Here is a 25485-nt window from a genome sequence, read left to right as displayed (position 1 = left end):
CTGCATATCTATTGTAAAACTTAATAATAAAAAAAAAGGGCCGTACCCAGTGCACAAGGTTCCTGCCACTGTGGGGTCTGGGGAAGGTCATAATGTACACAAATCACAATGGGGCAACCTTATTGTTTGACTTAGTCAAACTGAATTCATTCTGCATCTTGGTAGATTGTTTAGTTTGAGGCTAAAAGCTAATTTAAGCTGTTAACTTTTTTCCCCAAAATTTTCTCTTGAATCATGACATTGGGTATGTGATGCAGATAAATCACCTAAATAGGCTTATTTTATTAGAAATAAGCTTTGGGTAGGATTATGTATGTGGTTGGGCCGTTGATCCAATTTGTTCTCACTATAATGGGCAACTTTAAAGGGCCTATAATATGGGTAGAGGCTAAGACAGGATTAGTTAGTTGTCTTTATTTTTGTATTTTAATTGTTATTAAGTGTTTTAGCTAGGCTGTATTAGGATTCTACAAGTCCAGTCCTGTTTTGAGTCAGTTTCCTTCCATATTTTAGTTTCCTAGTCAGTTTATGTTTTCCTTATTTGTTAAGAATTGGGAGAGGCCTTTCCTTATAGTTTTTGAGTTTGTTATCGAGTCTTCTATATAAGTTTGCAAGGGGGTCCAGCTTTGTACTCAAAATTGATTAATTAGTTTTTGGCTTGAGCCTTTTTTTTATTCTATGATATTCAGATTTGTTGTGAGATGCAGTGTTATACGGTGGGGTACTTTTAATGGCTGGTGGGACTCCTGTTGAGGCTAGGGTGGGATGCTTAGTCATATCTTCTACTTCTTCTTCTTCTTCATTCTTCTTCGTTCTTCTTCGTTCTTCTTCGTTCTTCTTCTCCATCAATATTCAAGTAAGTACTCCATTGTTTTCTGCAACTCTATATCGTGCCCAACGATTTCAATAAAAGTGTTTTTTGAGTTAATTCGACTCTACTGCAATCTAATCCTTGTTGCTAATATCTGACTGCCATTCATATTCACATTCACATTCATGACTCCATTAAAATCCTGCAAACTAGGGATGGACACTTACTATTTTCAAGTCTTATTTGAGATGTTTTAATTGAATAAGGAATCTGTCCAATCTCTGCATCCAACTGATGGATTAATCTGAGATTAGACTATTTTATTTTCCTCCGTTGGATCTACCTACAAACTTGATTTTATCCAGATCAGACCTGCTGATCTGCTGCTGTAATAAATCTCTCAAATTTGTATTACGGGTTTCAGGTTTTTATTGTTTTGACTGTTAACTCAGATCTGACCGTTAGAACATTGTTGTATTCTGGGGGTTTTCTTATTCCAACAGTTTATGATCATTGACCAGAATCTGAGTTCTATCGGATAAGGTTGACTTTGACCTTGTCATTGACCCAAATTCTGTTTTAGGGTTCCTTGTGATCTTGTTAAAAGGGGTGTGTAGTCTGAACCTTGGGTTCATCCTACTACCTTCTACCAATATGCCTTTGTTGGTGTAACAGGATTTGCTTCTAAATAATGTTACCGCACTCGTCTTTCACACATTGGATTAGCATGTCATTGTCATCAGTCGTTCCTATTTGATTGTGACTTACAATCCATCCACTGTACAGTACACCAGTCCCAATTTCTTACATGAGTGCTAAAAAATATGCTCTATAATATTCTCTTATATGATATGAAACTCATATCTCTGGATTGTTTGAAAACCTATAACACATCTTTCTGCAGAGTGTAGATCACACTTCATTTGTCATACTCTTTTATGGAGTTTCAGGATGGTCTATTGTTTGTGAAATGTGTGATGATAATTACTTGTGTTGGTTGCAGGTACTCTTACATCAACTTGACCCCCTTACAGAACAGCAGATTATTGAAGTCTGCAACCTCCAACAATCATCTCAGCAAGCAGAGGATGCTCTTTCGCAAGGGATGGATAAACTGCAGCTAACTCTGGCTGAGACTCTAGCAGCTGATCCACAGGGAGCTGTAAGTTACCCAGCACAGATGGCTACAGCGATAGGGAAATTGGATGCTCTTGTAAGCTTCGTGAACCAGGTATCATTTGCTTCTACATATAGTGTAGTTTGTCTTTCTGCATATTACTCCAACTTCAGTCATCACTTTCTCTTTTATTTCCTCATGCATTATGTTTCTTGAGATATTTGTTCATCATCCCTTGTCTAAATGAATCTTTTATTTTTATAGAATGAGTAGTAGTTTAACAATTGGTATGTTTCTTAACATAAAGATATATCTAAAGGCCTTCCTGGGAGGCACTTCCCGAGGATTTTGAGTGGACCTGGTAGGTTGGACATGGGAACTGAGTTTTGCAAGAAGGTGCACCATGTTTGCTACATCATCTCCCATATGTCTGTCTGGTTTTAGCCCATACCTGTGAAGTGAAGCAGAAAATGCTTTTACTTTATTGACCCTTTTAATTTGGAGCAAACAATATCTTATAGGTAAAGGGTCCAATACAGGAGGATAGGGTTGACATGGGAGTGGATGTTGTACATGTGGTGCAATCTAGAGGGTGACCTGTCTAGTATATCATTTGGATTGGCCATTGCAACCCTCCTCGCTTTTGCCTTTTATGAGGGTTGTGGATGTGAGGTGGGGTTTTCTAATTGCAAGGTCTCTGGATGTGCTATCTCAAAGACCCGTCTCTGAAGACGAATATATAAAGACTATAGGGTACTTAAAGCCCCAGAAGTAGAATCATCACTGACTACTTCCTAGAACATTGCAAAATTTTTTAGGAGCAATTAACTTAAGAGTGACTCGAGAATGGAGATTCTCACTTACCTTGAGACATGATGAGTTAGAAATGTTTTCCAAATACCAAGTGATAATACTTCAGGAATTTAGAGTGATCACTATAGAATTAAAATAGAAATTTCTTTGTATAGGCAGGGACCAGGCCCTCGTATCAAAAGAAACAGAGTCAGATCTAGCTATTACCAAGCCAATAAACTTAGCCGAGTACTTGACCTCGAGGAATAATATGTATGCATGTTGGAGATCATCCTGTTATGTGCTTATTGTGGGTGAGTGTACTATTGCATTCACATTATATTGTGCTTACAGTTGTATTCTTCTCATGGTCCTTCTCATTAATAGATGTGTTATTCAAGCCAAAGTGCCGGGAAAGTTTTTCCCCTGTAGTCATTGAAGGGGTAACTCACTTAAGATCTTGAATTAAAATAGTTAGTATTGCTGTATTGGTTCCATTAGAAGATGGAAGTTTGAAATACTCTTGAATAAGATCCAATTGAGCTGAATAGTAGAAAAGACTGATTTATCTATTTGTTTTTTTATTGTGACAATATCTGGTGGTAAAGTTGAACCTGTTGTCATATTTGCGAAAACTAAGGAGAAAGAACCATTTAGAGGGTTTTGACATAGTTTCAAGGCCCTTGTTCTACAATGAGTGAAAATCTTGGGGCTTACCCTAACTGGTCTCTCTAGATGGCAACTTGGCCATTCAAGTGCTTTCAGTCCAGTACACGGAAGTGAATCCTCACAGAAAAAATTTCACCCACAAAACTAGTTGTGTTTGTTTTATTTAATTGGTTGCTTGTTGGAAACTCACCCCATCCATCCATTCGAACACCTTCTTTTTGTTTAGTGAACTAACAAGGGTTGTTTTATCCTAACAGGCAGACCACCTTCGCCAGCAAACCCTGCAGCAAATGGCTCGCATCCTGACAATCCGTCAAGCAGCTCGAGGTCTGCTTGCCTTGGGAGATTACTTCCACCGCCTTAGAGCCCTAAGTTCACTTTGGGCTGCTCGTCCTCGTGAGCCAGCCTAATCTGTTGAGAGACATGATGACCATACGGTTTCTTGGTATAACCTCCAGCTGGAGAGAAATCATGTCTCAGCGGCAAAGGGAAAATGTTACATTGATCATCAGAAGCCCTCTCGATAGTGATCATTTTAGCTTCTTATGAGCACTATCTAAGCTGCCGACATTTTTGAACAGTGCCTCCACTCTTGAAAGAGAACTTGTAAATATGAAAACTCCATAAGCCATCTGTGAAGAGGAGGTTTTGTTCTGTAAGTTCATCTGAACATTTGTAATATATGCCGACACAAAGTTACCGAATTGTAGGTTGTGTTTGAGCAGAGAGAAGGAACTTGTCATGTAAAATTGTAGAATAATTGTCTGCACTGCTAGGATCTAGGGAGGAAAGTTGTACATTCATATTTCTACATCTTGATGTGCCTCTGCAAGCTTTGAATCAGGTCTTTTTTTTCTAGTGGATATGCCTTTCATGTAGATAAGTCTCTGATTTCATGTAAAGCAATGTAATATAAGAAAAAGAGATGGTCCTGATAAAAGATTTTCAGTCTCTGTTCTATTTCTTAATTGTAAGCTCCCCCTCTTCCCCTTACCCCATCCTTGGCTTGATCCTGTTTCATGCTTTTTTAATCTGTCAACTTCTCTGTAATTAGAGGAAAAGGGGATTCAACTCACTCTCTGGAGTTCTTAATTTTTGTTTTTCGTATATCTGATGGTTGTGCTTGTTTAGTTGACTAATTTTGTCAAGCCTTAAGATCTGAGTCTTCTCAAAGAGGAGTGTTTGTAAACGAACACTGCATTTATCTTTGCTATTTCTCATTTCCTCATTATATCAAAATGGAAATTGAATGATGATTCGGAGATGAAAGCTCTAAATCAATCATAAACTTGTATTGCATGGTGCAGGCTCTTGGAACAAAGACAAGTTTGGAAATAAAGAAGAGGAGATGCCATCAGGGTTTGAAGAATCGGAATCAAAATCAAATTAGCTGAGCCCGATCCTGATTCTGACCAATTTGAAGCGGTCTGTGTTTTAAGGTTCAGGCCGATTTTGGCCGATTCCCAACTGATTCTGGCTGAATTGGAATCAGACAAACCCGATCTGGATCTTGATTCTGAGTTTAAAAACCTTGGAAGTTGTTGGTACCACTATATATGCTTTTTTTTTTTTGGTTAAAGGTCCTCTGAGCTGCTGGGGTAGAGTACGCTGAGCCACTATTCCAGGTATAACCATCCTACGCTTTAAAACCAAACCAATTATCTAATCAATCCTAGTCAGTCAAGAAGTCAAAACGAAAAATGGGTACTAGGTTAATGAAAAGATGAGAGATGAAAGTAGGAGGAGTCATAATACATCAAATCAGGAGAATAGGTTCTATTTGACGTCATACCTAGGACAAGATCGAGACTATGCATTTCATTCTTCACAACTTCTCTTATGACCATTTTAGGTTTGCCCCTAGCTCTTTTAACTCTTTCGATTTGAATCATATCATTCCTCATTGGACGTCCTCTGGCTTGTGTTGAACGTAGCCATACCACTTCAAACGACTTTTGCAAAAGTTGTCATTGATCAAGGCAACTCCTAAAGCTGCTATAATATGCCCATTTCTTATTGTATACTTCTTAGCTTTGCCGCACATCCGTCTTAACATCCTTATCTCTTACATAGGTAGTTTATATGTATGACTTTTCTTAACTATCCAACATTCTCACTCATAAATCATAGTCTAAATGCACGATAGTCCTATAGAATTTTCCCTAAGCTTTAAAGGGATATACCAACCACACAATACTCTAAATGCAGCTCCACACTTCTTTCATCCCTTTTTTTTTTTTGGGTGAAATCATTCATCCCATTTTAATTCTTTATAAAACATCATTCTCTATGTTACCTCTTTTACTTATGCTTGACCATTCCTAAGAGAGTGAAATATGAACCATACATTCGGTTCATGGTATAATCTGACTAATAATTTATAGAATTTGAGCCGTGTTGGACTCAATGTCGAAGATAAAGACATAATTAGCCTGAACCGAAAGTTTTGGTTCGGTTAGTTGGTCTGGTCTACTTTTTGACACCCTTAGCTGATGCTGGGCTTGATAAAACTGGGGCCTAGAAAAGATGTTAGGCCTTAATCCATTGTTCCTCCCAAGTCCCAACAGAACTCCTACCAAATAATGGTCATGGTTTTAGTGCCAGTAACGCATCGGGTATAAGCCAGTTCCGAAACCAATTCCATATCCAATACATATCGGAATGTGTCAGCCATATCAGACAGTTGTCCCACAAAGATGCCGATAACGCACCATAGTTTGACCATTTTACCCTCTGTCCGTACCATATAACTGATCCATCGGCCAAGTATCGTTGTCAAAGTAGGCCTATACCGATACGGATCAGCTGATACCACATCTTTTCAGGAGAAAGCTACCCTTACGAACCAAATTAGATATTAGCAAAAGCAAATTAGAACATCCACTGAACAAGCATAGTCCACAGGAGCCCCAAAACAACAGAAAGGGAAAGGGCTCCTTCCAAAATGTAGACAGATAGCACCAAACTTACCACATGGAGAGGATGAAGTGGAAAAAGCCATGAACCTTTTGACCGGCTAAATCCACTGTAACTCCCAAAACCAATCGTCCAGACTTCACTGGATGAACCATCCTGAAACCCATGCCCTGGACCTTAATCAATTCACATATCCCACTTGTTTATACTCACTGAGAAACAAAACAGAAGGAAAACAGCAATTTCTCATTTATTGACATTAAAGAGTACTAAGAAATCTACTTATTTATATTACAGTTGGATCTTATGTGAGGGACTTTAGAATCATCATAATATGTCAATGCTCACAACTTGGACATGGAATAGTCCAACGCGTCAACGAGGAAATCTGCACATAGATAAACAAGTCAATGTTCTTGCAGTAAGTGAAAAGAAAAAAAAAATTAGGGCAGGGAAAAGAGAGAGACCTGCATCATTTTTTGTGAAGCACATGGGTGGTTTTATTCTGAAAGCATTTGCATGGAGACCTCCCTTCCCAACTAGCACTCCGAGCTCTTCAATAGTAATGGAGGACAATTATGTTAAAAGAAATATGACAGACAAACAGAACAAACAGAACAGACACATGCATAAACTTTTGTGTGTATCACCTCTCAGCTTCTCAAACAAAACAGCAGCTTCTGCCTTTGCAGGCGTCTTCTCTTTCTTGTCTGTGACAAGTTCTATCCCGACCATTAAACCTCTGCCCCTCACATTTCCAATGACTGTAGAACAAGATATGTAAATATGAGAAAAATAGATCAGAGAATCATGTCCGTACACATGATGCAACACTAACCAAGTGGTACCTAGTGGGTACCAACTTCCAAAGTTCCTTGACTCAAACTGATCACACAGTGCCATCTTGGTCTACAGACCGACAAAATCAACCCCCCCAAAAAATAATAAAAAATAAAAACAAGATAATCAAATTAGAGCTAGGAATCTCCTCGATGAAAGCCATTGAATGGTTGAAAAACATGTATGGTTGTGATCCTTCCAAGCAACGATTTCTGGAGTGGAAATATAGCCCATAACAAGGTCAATACCTCCATCTGAGTAAAATTATCACAAGGATACACCCCAAATATGACAAAAGTAAAGCCACAGGAAGATCCATAATGGCCTGAGATTCAAATCAAAGAGGAGTTTCATCCTTGTTGCCAATATAGAGAGCTAGCCAGATTTTTGGACCAGAAGGGCACTTCTCTGGAGAACTGTGATTCTATGAAACAAACGCTTCCCACAATAGAACTCATAGAAGTCAACTTGCTCTGACACCACCAAAAAGGGGAGGGGGAGGTGATGAAGGATGAACAGAGCAAAAGACTCGAGCTCTTATGGTGATAATCTTCATGACTAAGAAGGAAGAAACAGGAAAAGTCTCAATAGCCATTGTGTACACCAATCTCAAGCTACTGAGACATGGAAACTCAACAATGCAAAATAAGAGGAATCTCTGAGCAAGAACTCAAGGAGTTGCAGTGAAATCTTGGAACTTCTCTAAGTTGTAAAATGTGGGTTACATGTCTAGAGCTTCACATGATAGCTTTAATGTTTGTTAATTAAATCAAACGATGTCAACTTTTTAAGAGGATCAAATTTTAACAAATCTAAGCTTCAACTATAGATTGATGCAGGTCATGAATTGTTGTACAATGAGTTGCAGGGTTTGAACAAACTCTTCCAATCAGATTGCCCTAAAAAAGGAAAGACGGTATTAATCAACCTCGGAAACTTACCAGGCTTGAAAGACATAAACAACTCAACTTAACTAAACATTTTTTCGAACTAAATGGTGTCAACCACATGGATCCTGTTTCTCCATTAAGCTCTATTCAAGGCCAAGTTTGTGGTAAACCCAAAGCCATTCTTATCAATTCTCACCATATCTTCCCAAATATTCAGTATACCCTTGGTTTTTAACTCCTTCAATGTAGATCATACCACTTCATACCAGTGAGCCCAAAAAACTTTTGTTGTTGACGCCCATACCACACCAAACATCTCTCCTTCAACTATCTTCTATCAGGGCTACTCCTAAATGATCTCAAATATTTTCATTTCTTATTGTCTTTTCTAGTTTGTCCACTCATCCATCTCAACATCTTACATCATTTTGCTTTATGTGTTGTCTCTGTCACCCAACATTCAGCTCCCTACAAAATTATTGTTCCTACAGCTCTACCATAAAATTTCCCTTCAAGTAGTAGCAGGATACGCCTACCACGTAACACTGCAGAATCTCTCCACTTCATCTTCCCCACTCTAATTATATGGGTTACATCTTCTTCTGTTTCTCCTTTATTTATGACTGAACCTAAATACTGAATGTATCATTTTGATGTAAATCCTTACTATCTATCCTAATACCCCATTTTTCCCCCATTCTTACTAAAGTCGCGCTCCATCTTTTCTTCTTAAGTCCCTACACCTTTTAAAACCCATTGACTCTGAAGCATTAAACTCTTATGTTATTTCTGCAACCAAAATTATATCATTAGCAAACAGCATACACAATGGAACTTCATCTTGAATGTGTCTAGTCAATTCATCCATTATCAAGCAAAGAGATATGGGCTTAACCAGCAGTGTGTACAAAAAATCAGTACTTGATAACGAGGGAGAAAAACAGGAATGAAATTCCATTTGTTTACAAGGAATCTCTTCAACATGACAGAAGACAATTAGACAACAGTAAAATGTATTTCCAGAGATTGCCAACAAATGATCACATGGTAACAGATAATTTATTTTACATTATAATGTTAAATGCTTTGACTTGATGCTCCCACTCTAAGAAAAAATATTTTCCTAAGAGATTTCTATGTCTCAGATTAGGCAAATGCTGCAAATCTATGGCAGGTCTCATATGTATCCATGGAAAAAAGCCCACTCAGACGCAATGTTAGAGATTTCGCTTGGTGGGGTGATTGTGATCCCTTGGGAAATATTTTGCCAATTCTGGCAGGGTTTGATCAAAATATATGCAAAAGATTCTCATAGACATATACGAAAGATTACAGTGCCTGGAAATAGGCAAGGCTTCCGGACAGATGAGGTCCCAAAAGAAGTATGGAAGAGCTTAGGATTATATAGTGTATCTTGATTAACTAATATGCTTAACAAGATTATGAACACAAGGGAAATGCTAGATGAATGGAGGAAAAGCATTGTAATTCTGATGTACAAAAATAAATGTGATATTCAGAGCTGTAGTAACTATAAAGATATAAAACCAATGAATTATACTATGAAATTATGGGAGAAGCTTTTTCAATCCCACCTAGAAGAGAAACTACCATCACAGAGAATAGAAGGGTGTCGAGTCAGCGTGTGGAAAATAATTAAAGATATGTATGAAAGTGTGGTGACTCATGTGAGAACCGTGGGAGGTCAAGGTAGTGATTTCCCAAACTATAATTGGGTTACATTCAAGATGAAGTTGGTGGATGAGACAAAAGCAAGAATTAACACTAAGTTGGAGTTATGGAGATTAACCTTGGAATCAAGATATTTTAAGATAAGTAGGATGAAGAAGGAGTATATGGTGTGTAGCTTTAGTAACACAAAGACAGATAAAAAAATGGAGAAAATTGAGGAAAGAGAGAGAGACCACAAAGTGATAATTTTAGATATCTGGGGTCAACCATAAATATAGAAGATGATATAGAGGATGATGTTTCACAAAGAATTGAAGTGGGATAGATGAAGTGGAAAAGTGCATCCAGAGTATCATGTGATCGACGTATTTCTTTAAAGCTTAAAGAAAAATTCTATAGGACAGTTGTATGACCAACTATGATGTATGGGGGACCGGGGGTGGAATGTTGGGCAGTTAAAAAGTATTATATAGACAAACTAAGTGTAATAAAGATGAGGATGTTGAGATGGATGTGTAGCAAAACTAGGAAGGATAAAATAAGGAATGACCATGCTAGAGCTGATTTGGAAGTCGCCCCAATACATGATAAACTTCAAGAAAGTCGTTTGAGGTGGCATAGCCATGTTCAATGGAGGCCTTGGGATGCACCAATATGGAAGGAGTGACTCAATCAGATTGAAGGAACTAAAAGAGTTAGGGACAAACTTAAAATTACCATAGGAGAAGTAGCGAGGAAAGACATGCATAGTTTAGGTCTTGTCACAAGTATGACCTCGAATAGAGCTGTTTGGAGGGCAGGGAACCATATAGCAAACTCCATAAGTGGGATAAGGTTGAGTTGTTGTTGATGTTGCTGTGTTCTTTTCTTTTTACTATTATTACAAATCTTTTGTCTCTGCATGGATCCATATAGCCAGCCCCATTTAGTTTGGATAAGGCTGAGTTGTTATTGTTGTTTCAATAAGAATTTTGGCATTTTTTCGACAAGTTTACTACATTTCAACCCCTGGGGAAATAGACATATTTTGCCAAGCTTGATATATTTCAATTTTCAAACATTGCTCAAAGGATCAATGGAAAAAATAGGTGGTAGTGAATACTTCATACCTGAGTAATGACAGAGCATGTCTGCTCAACTCTTGCTCTCTTTTCTGAAAGCTACTTCATTAATTGTTGAAAATAAGAAAATGGGCAAAAAAGAAAAACCTCAGAATTACAAATAAAAATTAATTATCAATGCCAATAATTTTTGACTCTGCAGCACTCTACATATGACTACTAAGTTCCAACAATTACCCCCACTCGGGGCTAAGAGAAAAATATATATATTTTTGACATCAAGAATTCTAAGAAGTATCCTTTGATATCCATCATGATGACATATTCACATTCATCTTAGATAAACAATTTTCCCTGTCCAATTACCAATCAACCATCAGTTGAAAGCAATTTTCCAGTATGTATTTCAGAAAGCAACCATGAGAAATCTATCCCTAAGAAATTTTTATGCCGTGGTTCAAGAATATTTACTGTCATGTCTTTGCTGAAGGGCTTTCAAACGCTCAATTAAGTGGAACCCAACATCTGCACAATGGGCTTGACGCTTCTCCTTGTCAAGAACCCTAAGCACTGCAAGTCCACCAGCAGAACATACAGGGTTTCCACCAAAAGTGTTAAATTGAATTTTTTGAGCTAAAACATTTGCAATTTCTGGTGTCGTCACAACTGCTCCAAGAGGTAAACCATTGCCAATGCCCTGTCAAGTGCATCGGCAAATTTAAAAGAAGGAAAAAAAAAAAAGTTACTAATGTACCTAAAAGCAGACCAATGATGCATAAAATATGATACAAACAATGACAAAATGTTCCTTTTCCCCACTTCTTCAGATCATGTGCAAAATTATAGAGGGTAATGGAAGAGACCTTTGCCATAGTAACTATGTCGGGTAAAACATCTTGTGTTTGAAAACCCCAGTAGTGGCTTCCCGTTCGACCGAACCCGGTTTGCACTTCGTCTGCTATGCAGACACCACCTGCCTTATGTACAATATCATACACCAGTTTCAAGTACCCAGGGGCCAATTCAACTGCTCCGCCAGCTCCCTAGAAAATTTCAAAATAAGGAATTCCACAAAAATAAGACAGAAGTTCCCCAGTCAAAAACAGATGGGTAACAAAAATAAATCCTACACCTCATCATATAACATATTTAGCCTAACCTGAATGGTTTCGGCAATAAAACCAGCAACTTTTCCTGAAGTACCAAAGTCAATGTGATCTTGTACATCTTTGGCATAAGACTTGACATCAGAGCCAAAGACCCCACGATACGGATCTGGATTTATAACGTGATGAATTTCTCCCTGTAAAAGATTCACAGTGAGTCTTGGCAAGGTAAGATGAAAAATCAGTTTTGGTCCTGTAAAAATATCTTTTGCAAAACTATCCAATGTGATACTGGATTAGTAGAAGTTGAAAAAAGTGGTGGGACAGGGGAGTCCAAGGGATTATGTGAGATATATGAGAATCAAAAAAAAAAAAAAAAAAGGAACCTTCTGAAGATTCAATAACAAAAAATGTTCAGAACAGACATGTACAGGCCTATGGAATTACAATATCAAACAACTTCAAGCCAACAATGATGCTGCTATGATATACTGCTATGATATATGCATTGTTTGGATAGTCTATGGGGAAGATCATAGAAAAATAAATAAAATGATGGCATCTCATGATATTTATATTCACGATGGAGTGGAACATGGAATCCAAAGGAATGTGATAGGAACCAGCAGCAGAGATCCGTAGGACAAAAAGGGACAAAAAGGGGCAAAATAGTCAGTTCAGCATCCCACCAGGTAGGTAAATGTCTCTTCTGGCATCAACAGGACAACAGCAGTTATGATGTAATAGAGAAATGCAGAGAAGTGCAAAGAGCATGACAAGATATTATTGGGTTTGCAGAGAGGGACTAGTTGTTCCATTACCTTGCGAGTGGATTTCACTGAATTAGTGATGATTACAGGGGGGGTGAGATGGCAAGGAAGTATGAACAAGGGAAAGACCCACATATAATAAGATTAGGAGTCAGCACTTGGTGTATTTACCGGAATCTTCCAAAAATTGACTGCAAAGAAACCTGAGGTCAGGTTGGACAGCTGGACTTTGGGGGTTCGGATTAAGCTGGCCAGGAAAATCCCATTTAGTTTTTAATTCGGAGATTTCAAAGTCTATTAATGTAAAGTCCCAACGGGATATTCGGAAATTTACACATGCATTTGTTTATTTCTTGCTGTCAGGTTTAGCTCCTCAGTTTTATTAGTGTATAGGGCAACTTTTTGTTGTACAACACAGTTATCTTTCAGAAGGTCAAAGTTCAAGTCGAAGTAAGAATATAGTGTCAACTGTTAAAGGTCCAAAACATGGGAACTTCTATGTAAGCTGTTTTCCAGGAAGTTAACCACAAATTCAACTGCTCCGGATGCTTTGTTGGTGGTATCCTATCTTTCAAAGCCCAAAGCCTTCAAGCCACTTTAGGCCCAATTCCTCGAGCTCTACCAGTGAGAGTTTCATCTCATTCATCTATTATGTTTATTTATTTATTATGATTAGTTGCTTTACGGGTGAATTTGGTGGACCCTGTCAGTTTTTTCCATGTCTTTATCTGCTAAAGCACAAACTCATGGCCAGAAATTCCATCCTCAAACGAATAGGAACCTAAATCCCCTTCAACCGTCTCAGATTCTCAATCCTTAACCTAAAATCCTAGCCAACTGTCAATTGCTACATTCACTCCAACTTGCCACCCAAAAGCCCCTCTCCTAATCTCCAATTCATGAGAACCCCAGTCCTAACTGCCAAAAAAACAATTAAACTGTGGATTCTAATTTAGAATTCCAAAATCCTAACATAGAATTGACCTTATAGAGCCCTTCCCTAGACAGATTATCTTTCATAAACGATAATATGACACATTTCTTATTTTTTAATGGATAAATCAGTAATTGGGTACACTTTGATTATGGAATTTATTCTCATAAGGAGTAGCCTTGTCAATGATAAGATATGGGGTGCCATCATTGGGCAAACTACACTGATGTCATTGATCAACATAAAAAGTCAAACAAGAGGTTACCCTGTGTCCCTAAGGAACATTTTGGACATGAGAAGGTAAAGCGTTAGACATGGTATAACCCCATTCAATGTCACTCTTCTAAATATCCTGGACTTGAAAGGGTGAAATATTGGATGTGTGCACATCATTACTCAACTATAACAGAACCCAGTATTCAGTTTTCAGTACTCTAACAGATGGTCAAGGAAATTTCTATGGAAAGGCAGAGGCTTCATGAAGGGGAAACAAATTAATCCGAAGCTTTAGGAGATACACGAACCTCTGGTATTGAGTACTTCCAAGTATTTAAAGCCGTCAGACCAAGTGTTCCAGAACTTCCACCATGATATGCATTTCTCAGAGAAATCATACCAAGATTACCCGTATATAGACGAGCCATCAACATTGCTAATTCATTTGCCTCAGAACCAGAATTGACAAAATATACAACCTGCAATTTTCCAAGCTTGACTATCAGTAGCATGAACTTTTCTTCTTGAAGGATGATACATCCCTTAATGCTAGTAACCCCACATTGGGTTTTGACAGAAGCGAAATAAATTTAGGCAACCAGGAACAACAGAAAAGTAAGGGGGAAAACCCATGATTTATAATTATAAAACTGCCTGATCTTCTTTACTGCTGAATTTCCATGACAGAAATTTTCTTCAGAACATACTCTAAAATGCTTATTGTTCATCCTTTACAAGAATTACAAATTTTTAGTCATTACTTCAAGGACTCACAAGTTGCCTTTGATCAAGCTTTACTCATTTATATAGATATCTAAACTTTCTAAAAGGCACTCAGCATCCAATGGTCAGAGTCGTCAGACTCCACCAGGCTGCTATTATGGATAAGGAGATAACATGACAACAGCTTTTGCTCATTTTGAGCAATTTCAAAGTGATCTAACACTTACGATGATCATATTTGATGCATTTGAAAAGGTTCAATGAGAAGTCTTTAAGTTCCCTGGAGGACAACATAGTGTGCACAACCATGAAGTTCAACATGGTGTGATTTGTATTGTAATGATATGGGATGACTTGTTTAATTAACTTGACTATAAAACCTTCTGGCTTTTTGTGCATGCCATGATGGAGGAACAATAGTACTGTTGAATGGATGTTCCACTCTCATGCTCCAGTCCAGTTTAAAAAAAAAGACTTTGTTTCAACAAAGTCAGAAGAGGAAAGCACCGCATAAAAAATTTAAGGCTTGTAATCTCTATTTACTACCAACATAAATATCAAAAGAATGAACCTTTAGGTTTCCAGGCATTTTGGATGCTAATGCCTCTGCAAAATCAGCTATTGCATGGTGCAAGTAAATGGTTGTAGCATGCTGGAGAATCTTGCTTTGTTCCACTATAGCATTCAAAACTTCTGGGTGGCAATGTCCACAAGACACCGTGACTATTCCAGCAATTGCATCAAGATAACGCTTTCCATTCTCATCGAATAAATACTGCATCTTCCCTTCAACAATGTTTAGCTGGACAAAAGAAATTGATCAAAACCAAATCATTTTCTGAAATAAAAACTGATAATAGATGAAAGCACCCAAGAATAACAAGAAGATTGAGAAATCATAATTCACATTCCTTGTCATAATACAGATATTAGCAATTATAAGGAAAAGGTCCAAAGGGCCAAAGAGATCAGCACCCTCAAACAGAAAGAAAACAGTGGAAGATCTTACAACCCCTCAACCACAACAGATGTGTACCTTTGCAGAAATATGACACTTCACATAACAATGAATTTTAGAAGGACCAGACTTCTATAACCAAGAGGTCAAATCAAATTTTTATTCACAGGGCAAAAGATACATATGGAAATATATAAACATTCGACTAAGCAAAACATTTTTCTTTTATGGAAAACTTCACATCCTCTCAGTTGATATCCAAAGAAACCTGAATGGCTACATACAAATCCATTTTATCAATGATCTAGCAGCAAGTTCTAATTTCATGGCGTGTCCACCTATTCTATCAGAAGAAAACAGACCTTGAAAGGACAATTCAAGAAATTTTCATCATAAAAACTATCAATAATTCAATTTTAGGGAATTGAAAAATTGAACTCTTCCAGCGATTTACATGGACGAAGCAAGCGATCATGAGTTCAGGACTTACAGGCTTCTGATAGTAATGGAACAGAGAGGGAAAAAGATACTTCTTTCGTTTCTGGAGAATCTCATCTCCTAGAGGCCCTTTGTAAGGCTTAGGTTCGTAATCGAAGTGAGGAAGCGTAGGAGCAGATATAGAAGAAAAGCTACGCAACAACAATGGTCGAAGCTTCTCCTCAGCTTCATGGCTTCGCTTCAAGAAAGATCTCTGCAATGCCATTGCCAATTCACCGAAGAATATATGCCAGAATGCTCCGATCGTTATCCGTCAACACTCGATCTCGGAGAAGTGATTCGACACAGAGCTCCACTACAAGTCTACAACACTCTGGTTCGAGTCTGGCAAGTGGCAACTGAACAAGTAAACATATATTTGGCGCCATTTTAATGAGATACTTTAGAAATTGCTGACGTGTACTTTGTTAGTGCTCGCTGACGTGTACGTTCTTGGTTTTACTTTTGTGGACAAATGCGGGGAGAGTGGAGAATGTTCACCGTGTAGCGCTGTTGACGCGTAGAAATGACAAAACTCAAAAGAGAGACAAAGGCGAAAAAAGTGAGAAAAGATTCCATGAATTTGATAAAGCTACTGATTTGACCTGATGACGTGTAATCGTGAATCATGATACGAAGTGATCCGTGATGCTCCTCCCCCAACCACTCTTTGGTCCCAACATCCTCTCTGCTCTCTGGACTGGTTTCCTTTTCTTTTCCAGGCTTCCAACATAACTTTTTGTGTTTGGTAGCCAAGCGAAGAAGAAAAGAAAAGATTGGGAAAATATATATATATATATATATATATACATTTTACTTTTTCCTATTTATTAAATTCTCATTATGTTTGATATGTGATGAATTAAGAGAAGATTTTTTATTTGAATTTCAAAGTTCACATATTCTCTTTTATAGAATTTTTTTTTTTTTCCTTCTTTTTTAAGTTTTGGTATCAACATAATGATCTAATCCATCAATCATTTTTGTCCCTTTTTTTCTCGAAATAAATGCACTTTTTCTTATTATTTTACTCTTGAAATCAAATAGGTAACCAATCTGGTATTGATATTCACCAATACGATAAGGCCTATACAGCCGATATAATATCAATACTTAAGACCATGGTGAAGATAAAACATTCCTAAAGATGTCAATTGATTTGGTTTTAATTTTGTTTACTCAATGTCGACTTGGATTTGGTTCAAAATACAATGTGTGAAAATAAGAATTGAACTAATATTAAAGAGATTATTTTTTCAAAGTCAAAATTGAATGGACTCAGTCCTGTTTTGGTTTGATTTTTATTCATTTTCGATTTGAGCGAACTTTTTTACATCTCCAATAACCAAAAAAAAAAAACTTTTGTGCATAAAAGATTATTTTTCAAAATCATAACTGAATTGACTCGATCCTTTTTTGTTTTGATTTTTATTCATTTTTTATTTGGGTGAAGTTTTTACATCTCTAATAAAAAAAAAAAAAAAAACCCTTTTTGTTAGGGCCAAATTCCATCTTTAAAAAAAAATAATATTTATTTGGTTTGAGAATGAGTAATTTGGTTTAGCTCAATGGTTTTAACCACAAAATAAAAGTTGAACTATTATGAAAAAATATTCCACAATTTAAAATCAAAATTGAAACGGATTTGTTTCAATTCGATTTGCATTTGATTCACTTTTAAGCAACCAATTTCAATTTTAAATTAACACCCCTAATTTCACGGTATCAAATTTTTGGATTAAACAAGGGATAGATATTTTTTATAGGACAATAGTTGATGATAAAATTTACATGTCCAAGAGTCGAATCATAGGATTACATAAGGGTAGATGAAAAGAGGAAAAAGGGAAAAAGGAAAAATCCAACAAATAATAATTGTTTATGAGGTAGAGATGATAGACTATAAAATATAGGTATTATAATAGAAAACCCCCTCCCCCGCCGCGAAGTGTTTGTTGTAGTATTGTGCAAAGTTAATATGAGATAGAGAGGTAGATGAACCCAATTGAACTTGTTACTTGTTTTTCAAGGCATTCCCCATTTTGATTTGGCCTCCAGAGATGTGTGCAAGTTTAACCCAAAAACCCTCTTTGTTGAACATTTTCTTTCCCCTCCCTCTACCCTTTTTAGAGATTTGACTTACGAAATTATGACATGTCATTATACTTCATTACTGACGTGTCATATGATCTTATTGACATGGATTTGGTACATATAGTCATATACACATAAGGCATACTTGGTTGATTTATAGAGTTTATATTTTTAAGTTTATTCTAGGAGACAATGAGGTGAGACCAATGAAAAAATATCAGTTTAGAATCTTTATTAACATTGAATTTCATAAGCCAAGAAGTTGGGGTGGGATTATGAGTTTCTCAAACTGCAGATTTGAAAGATCCCAAACCAACATATTTGGTTGGATTTGCCTCTCAGCCCTTGAGATGCTGGTTTTTAGAAGTTCATAAATAATCCCAAACGTACTCAATAGCATGACAAAATAGAAAACCATTGAACATTTCATAACGGCTAAAAAACGAGGGTTGTAAAGTTATTTCACGAAAAAGCTTGAGCAAACATAAGTTAGTTAACGACCACGTGCTATCCATTTATAAGCACGTGTTCATTCAAAATGAATACGTGTTCATAAGAATCATAATTCATAATGGCACAAAAATGAGGGTAATCGAAAATTTCAAATTAAAGTTAGTTTATAACCATCTTCCCTTCCCTTCCCTTTCATTGTTCTTTGCTTGTTCAACCATTGAGAACATGCAGTGGAGGTGAAGCTTGACAGATAGCAGTAAAAGGGAAACATCAGAGGTGCAGGAAGGTTGACACAGAACACCAAAAGGTAAACTAACAGAGGAGGAGATCCAACCTTTGCGGTACAATTCTCTCTCTCCCTCTCTCGTTATTGTCTTTAGTTTGGGGTTTTGGTTACAGAGTTTATAACACATAGGAGATCCAACCTCTTCTATTTCTCTTCTTCTCCTATTAGTCTGCTTTCAGGTTGCACATGGTTCACTCATTGATGCCCTTGGTATCAGAGAACTTCAATTTTATTGGATGAATTACTATAATCCAATCTTAATTACATAACCCTCTTCCCTTTCCTTCCCTTTCATTCCCTGTATTCGTTCGACCACTGAGAAAACGTAGTGGAGGTGAAGCTTGATAAAGAGCAACAAAAGAGAAACAACGAAGGTGAAGGAAGGTTGACACATAACAATAAAAGGTAAACTAATAGAAAAGGAGATCCAACTTTTGTGGTACAATTCTACTCCCTATCTCGTTATTGTCTTTGGTTTGGGGTTTTAGTTACATAGTTTAAAATGCAAAGGAGATCCGCCGTCTTCTATTTCTCTTCTTCTTCTATTAGTCTGCTTTCAAATTGCACATGCTTCACTTATTGATGCCCTTGGTTTCAGAGAAGTTTCAATTTTATTGGATGAATTACTATAGCCCAATCTTAATTACAAAATCCTCTTCCCTTCCCTTCCCTTTCATTCTCTGTACTCATTCGATCGCTGAGAAAACACAGTGGAGGTGAAGCTTGACAGAGAACAACAAAAGGAAAACAACGGAGATGAAGGAAGGTTAACACAAAACAACAAAAGGTAGATTAACAGAGGAGGAAATCCAACCTTTGTGGTACAATTCTTGCTCCCCCTCTTGTTATTGTCTTTGGTTTGGGGTTTTAGTTGCAGAGTTTAAAATGCAGAGGAGATCTACCCTCTTCTATTTCTCTTCTTCTTCTTCTTCTATTAGTCTACTTTTAGGTTGCACATGGTTCACTCATTGATGCCCTTGGTTTCAGATAAGCTTCAATTTTATTGGAGGAATTACTGTAACTCAATCTTAATTACATAACCCTCTTCCCTTTCCTTCCCTTTCATTGTTCTCTGTACTCGTTCAACAATTGAGAAGATGCAATGGGGGTGAAGCTTGACAGATAACAACAAAAAGGAAACATCGGAGATGCATGAAGATTGACATAGAACAACAAAAGGTAAACTAACAAAGGAGGAGATCCGACCTTTGCTGTACAATTCTCTCTCTCCCTCTCCCATTATTGTCTTTAGTTTAGGGTTTTAGTTACAGAGTTTATAACGCAGAGGAGATCCACCCTCTTCTATTTCTCTTCTTCTTCTATTAATCTGCTTTCAGGTTGCACATGGTTCACTCATTGATGCCCTTGGTACCAGAGAAGCTTCAATTTTATTGGATGAATTACTGTAATCCAATCTTAATTACATAACCCTCTTCCTTCCCCTTTCCTTTCATTCTCTGTATTCATTCAACCGCTGAGAAAATGCAGTGGAGGTAAAGCTTGATAAAGAGCAGCAAAAGAGAAACAACAGAGATGAATGAAGGTTGACACAGAACAATAAAAGGTAAACTAATAGATGAGGATATCCAACTTTTGTGGTACAATTCTACTCCCTATCTCATTATTGTCTTTGGTTTGGGGTTTTAGTTACAGAGTTTAAAACGCAGAGGAGATCTGCCATCTTCTATTTCTCTTCTTCTTCTTCTATTAGTCTCCTTTCAAGTTGCACATGATTCACTTATTGATGTCCTTGGTTTCAGATAAGCTTCAATTTTATTGGATGAATTATTGTAACTCAATCTTAATTACATAACCCTCTTCCCTTCCCTTTCATTGTTCTCTGTACTCATTCAACCATTGAGAAGATGCAGTGGAAGTGAAGCTTGACAAATAGCAGCAAAAGGGAAACATTGGCGGTGTAAGAAGGTTGACACAGAACAACAAAAAGTAAACTAACAGAGGAGGAGATCCGACCTTTACGGTACAATTCTCTCTCTCCCTCTCTCGTTATTGTCTTTGGTTTGGCGTTTAGTTGCATAGTTTAAGACGCAGGTGAGATACGCCCTCTTCTCTTTTTCATCTTTTTCTATTAATTTGCTTTCAGTTTGTCTGGTATGACCGTTGTTCTTTGTGTGGGTCACTATACTTGTTAGAGTATGTTTGCATTTATGCAAAAGAACTGCATCCTTGCAGGAATACAATATTTAGCAGGTTTCTTAGAACTTCCTGTTCTAGATTAAATTATGGTTATGGTGGTTGAGAGAGGGTGGTGGATGGCACTGAAGAAATTCGGTTTTATACTTATGAAAAATGTCTGGCATGTAAAATGCTCAATGTCCAATGCTATGATGAGGCAAAAGGAATTAGTGATTGTAGGTTTCATATAATAGGTTGTCTCATCATGGCACCAACTGGATGCATTCTCATGAGCTGTCGCAGACTTTTAAAGGTCACAAATTACAAACCTATTAGAAGCATAGAACTTTAGTTCAACATCAAAATAGACTGAAGTTGCAGGGATACAATAGGCAACTATAGAAAAATTCTCAACCTAGGAAGGATCACTACTTCAACTAGAGTTGCAGTTTAGAGTGAAAAGCAAGCTTATCCCCATTTTTTAAAATATGCTACAAATGGAGTACTTCTAAAAGAAAAAAGCTTCAATAAAATAAATCAGGGTTACAAATTTATTTTACACATAGGCATACCAAACCTATTTCTCATTTAAGAATATATATATATATATATATATATTTTTTTTTTTAGTAGCAACTCAATGGTTTCTATTTCTGGACCATAAGTTATTATTAGAAGTGACTTCTCAAAATTAGGACAGAAATAGAAATGAAAATCTTGCCAAAGAGAGCCTTAGTTGCTATGTGAGGGTATTTGTTCTTCATTTGGGTGGTGAGATTGCAAAGAAAGAAGGAATTGAATTGTTTTGATATCATTATCAACATCTTCTTGTAGTAATAATTTGTACTCAGTTTATCTCTTTGTACATGAGTTTTATCCCCTTACCGGTTGCTTCTTGTACCATTTGTTTTTCTGCATTGAAAATGCATGCTTATAGTGCAGCTGCAGTAACCAATGTCATTCATCAGCACATTTGGAGTAAGGGTTCTTTAATAGAGTGAGTTTGGTAAATTAGAAGTTTGAACCATTGTTAGTGATCGTGTTGGTTGATGGTCTCTATACAATTGGATATTGAAATTTGGATATGGGTTGTTTCACATCCAAAAGTTTTAATTAATATCAATGTAAATTTCTAGATCTTAAGCATTTTATTTTATTTGTATATGACTGCAAAATATATGGAATGAAGTATCGAAAGTATCTAAAAACGTCATGAATTTAAACCAGATGAAATAAACTAAGTAGTAGTAAAAGTCTTAAACTAAAATTTGTTGCTACAAAGTTTTCAGTGCCACCTTTCTACTTGTTTTACCTAGGAAAGTTTTCAAAGTATAATTTCTGTAGGAATATCATGAGGTGCCCTCATGTTGTCATACAAGGGTGTTTCAATTGGTGCAAGGGATAAAGCCTGTATTTTTTTCCCTTTTGATGGAAAGGGGAGCAAACTGTACAAACTAAGGCAAAGCTTTGAGAACTCGAATCAAGCTTTCATACTTGCCATCTGCATCTTTACCACAATTTCAGGGGTGTTGTCCATGTAGCTTCATGTATGCATATTTCATTCAATTTTCACTGAAAGCAATGAAGAGTACTAAACACCCCGTGTGAGTGGGAGTGAGAGTCGAACTTAGAATATTCGAGTTTACGGTTTGTACCAAGTTCGTTGCTTACCAACTGCAATACACCTTTGGATTTGTATTTACATTTACAAGATCATAATGTAGTAAAATAGTAGTAACAATGCCATTACTATTAGTAAATTTCATATCTTTATCATCCTATGGATTGGATGTTTACAGGATAAGGAACCACCTTCTTGATATTTGAAAGATTTTGCATATTTCTTTCTTTGTCATCCATCAACCTCTTTAAGCTAGAATGTTGTTACACATGATTTTTCATTGGAGAGGCTAGCTATTTCCTTGCGCATCCATGCTGATATGCCTGTGATTCTGATTTAGCAGTTCATTGAAACTGTTAGCAGAAGTATTGTTCGGCCCATTGCTATTTAGGACTTCACAGCCAAATCCATCACTAATATGTTACACAATCTGCTGTTTTTATTGGATTGAAAACCATACTGAGATTACATTGGTAGTTTATTTGAATAGATAATTTTTTATCTTGAGAGTCAATAGTTTCATGATGGTTTAACCATTCGATCCAACAGTTTGAATGGTTTTTTTTTTTATCCCCCTCCTTTCCAAGCGGGAAGGCTTGGAGGAGATGATAGAGTATGAGGGAGATATAAACCTAGGCATCAAGGATAGAACCCTGCAGGCTTTACTGATGCAGGACAGAGGCACCTTTGAATTACATATACTAAACCTAGGCTTTGTTTGGCCCAGGAGTATTCCAAATATCCACAAGATTTTAATCAAATCAAGGAAGTTTCAGTTTTGATGAAACCTCAAAACCATGGAAGTTACATTTTTGGCGAAACTTCAAAACCAAGTAAGTTACAGTTTTGCTGAAACCACCAATTTTATGTACTTATTAATGTCTCTTGGAGACATCAATTGGTTTAAAATTTTAATATGAAAAGAGAATGATGTGGATAACATATCCAATCCTCACCCAAAAGATAAAAAGAAAAAAGAAAAAGAAAAAAAGAAAATAACAAAAAAAGGATAACATATCCAGTGATGTAATCCTAATCAAATCAAAGTTTTTGGGATCCATATCGGATTGACTGATCAATTGATCCCTATTGATATCATGATATCAGCCAACATCAACATCAATACATGGTCTATATAAAGATCATTGATACGGTATAAAAAAGAGTAAAATTATCAAAATCTGTATTGGTATTGATATATTTGAGGGTAAAAACATCTGATAGAAACTGATACATATTGATATATGTTTAGGGCCCGTTTGGTATTGTTTCTGTTTCAGAAACACTGTTTCGTGTAAAAAACGAAAATTTCAGTTTATGTGTCAAAAAACAGTTTTTAAACGAAAAAATGGTGTTTCAAAATTTCAGATTTTTATCGGATTTTTTTTTTTTTTTTTTTTTTTTGGTAAAATGAACGAAATGGGAAAACGGAACTCCAAATGGAGTTCCGTCCAATCTCGTTTTTTTCAAAAAAAAAAAAAATTCACTTTTTGTTCCAAAAAAACAGAAACGGACCATAAGTGCACCAAACAGAAGATTCTGTTTTTTCGTTCCAATAGAACGAAAAAACTCCAGAAACTTTTTTTTAGAACGATACCAAACAGAGCCTTAGTGTTGATCTTTGCCAACTGAGTTTTTTCCTTGGGTTTCCAACCAATTGATTTCTCCGCGAGGCATTAAGAAGTGCATAGAAAGTAAGGTTTCATGCTTCGGGTTTCAAGAAAACTGAAATTTCCGACGTTTTGAAACTAGTGATACCGATCCGACACCATGAATTAAAAGTGTGATGGAATCCATTCCGAGTGCAAGAATTACAAAACCAATACCTTATATTAAATAACATCGAATATATAACTGAGACCATCGAAAGCTTAGTAACAGGAAAAATTACCAAATAATAATGTTCCATTGATTACAAGTCACTAAAATCTTCCACTAATAATTGGAGTTTGGCTCTTGGAATTCAGCCAGTTTCTCTAATCCAATCTCTTAAAGTTGAAAAAGTAAAGGAGTCCTTTTTCTTATATAATTTTTATTTTATTGGCCTAGAGGTTAAATCTTAGGAACAAGATCCTCTCAAGTGCGCCACCCTCCTTACATCAGATGATTGAAAAGCATTTGAGATGCATGCACCAGTCCTATCATTTATCCGATGTGTGCTCAGGGGACTGGCGCACTTGAGAGGATCCGGGTCCTAATTTTCATGCTCTTGGTATAGTCATTAGATTTCCTCTTTTCTGAAGGAGCTCATACTATTATACATATTTTTTTGCCTTTTGATTGATGGACTATAATGATAACTTATTTTCTCAACTCAGATAATATCCTTAGTGTTTATTTGTAATGCTTTATGGGAGAGGGTCATTCAAGCAAGCAACATAGAGGATTTTGCCAATGAGATGCAATAGAACAATTTCGTACAAAAGAAGATACTAAGATCATTCATGAAGGAAAATAAAGAGAAATGATGCTAGGGTACCTTCGCTCAAAGAACATTTTCCCATACTTTATTCAATTGTTCATTTGCTTAAGTAGTGGAAAATTCCACTCACCCTGCAAGGAAAAGATAATGGCAAATCTTTATCTTATCCAATTATTGGTGGAAGGCTAGGATTGCAATGCATGCTAATGAACCCTAGGCATGATAAAAGATACCACAAATGGAACAATTAGGGTGGGGCCCAATTTTTGTACATTTGCTCACTTTTTTTTTCTTAGACTTTGCTTGCATTTGGAGTTTCAATGTAGGCAAAATTAGCCATTTGACAAAATGGAACTCTGATAGGTACTTATATGATCAATATGTGTCACGATAAGAAGACATGTTTAGATGATCAATAAATGTGTCAAATAAAAAAGATATGGTATTTGAGCATGTATGTGGTTTGATCGGGTCAAAGATTCGGACACTTTGTGTATGAAG

At 36.6% G+C, this 25485-nt stretch overlaps 2 protein-coding genes across 10 annotated transcripts in view; one reads left to right on the top strand and one right to left on the bottom strand.

Moving 5' to 3' along the window:
• Positions 1-4329, top strand: part of LOC122083871 (transcription factor TGA4-like) — a 14075-nt gene extending 9746 nt beyond the window's left edge. For all 9 annotated transcript variants that reach the window (XM_042651840.1, XM_042651804.1, XM_042651811.1 and 6 more), the window contains 2 exons: positions 1815-2042; positions 3647-4329. In XM_042651840.1, the coding sequence (XP_042507774.1) occupies positions 1815-2042; positions 3647-3799 (381 nt within the window). In that variant the 3' untranslated portion in view covers positions 3800-4329. The remainder of the gene's footprint in view (positions 1-1814; positions 2043-3646) is intronic.
• Positions 4330-6532: 2203 nt separating this feature from the next.
• LOC122081585 (alanine--glyoxylate aminotransferase 2 homolog 1, mitochondrial-like) lies at positions 6533-16316 on the bottom strand. Its single transcript, XM_042648795.1, has 9 exons — positions 15986-16316; positions 15109-15339; positions 14123-14293; positions 11948-12091; positions 11652-11831; positions 11260-11485; positions 6956-7069; positions 6773-6859; positions 6533-6693 (listed from the first exon to the last, which is right to left on the bottom strand). Exons 1-9 carry the CDS (start codon positions 16196-16198, stop codon positions 6650-6652), a joined length of 1410 nt encoding a protein of 469 aa, XP_042504729.1. The 5' UTR covers positions 16199-16316; the 3' UTR covers positions 6533-6649.
• Between the last annotated feature and the right edge of the window lie 9169 nt (positions 16317-25485).

This window comes from Macadamia integrifolia, chromosome 1 (genome assembly GCF_013358625.1).
Source record: "Macadamia integrifolia cultivar HAES 741 chromosome 1, SCU_Mint_v3, whole genome shotgun sequence".
Classification (NCBI taxonomy): domain Eukaryota; kingdom Viridiplantae; phylum Streptophyta; class Magnoliopsida; order Proteales; family Proteaceae; genus Macadamia; species Macadamia integrifolia.
Note: the sequence above shows the minus strand (reverse complement) of the source record. Positions and strands in the feature narration are given on the sequence as shown.

What these genes read in the sequence shown, in the direction of transcription:
- LOC122081585 (XM_042648795.1), bottom strand. Translation starts at nt 16,198, where the DNA reads ATGGCATTGCAGAGATCTTTCTTGAAGCGAAGCCATGAAGCTGAGGAG. An exon ending in TTATTGCCGAAACCATTCAG is followed by an intron (nt 11,832 to 11,947) that starts GTTAGGCTAAAT and finishes GAAATTTTCTAG; the next exon opens with GGAGCTGGCGGAGCAGTTGA. An exon ending in CCTTCAGCAAAGACATGACA is followed by an intron (nt 7,070 to 11,259) that starts GTAAATATTCTT and finishes CTTGTTCTACAG; the next exon opens with TCATTGGAAATGTGAGGGGC.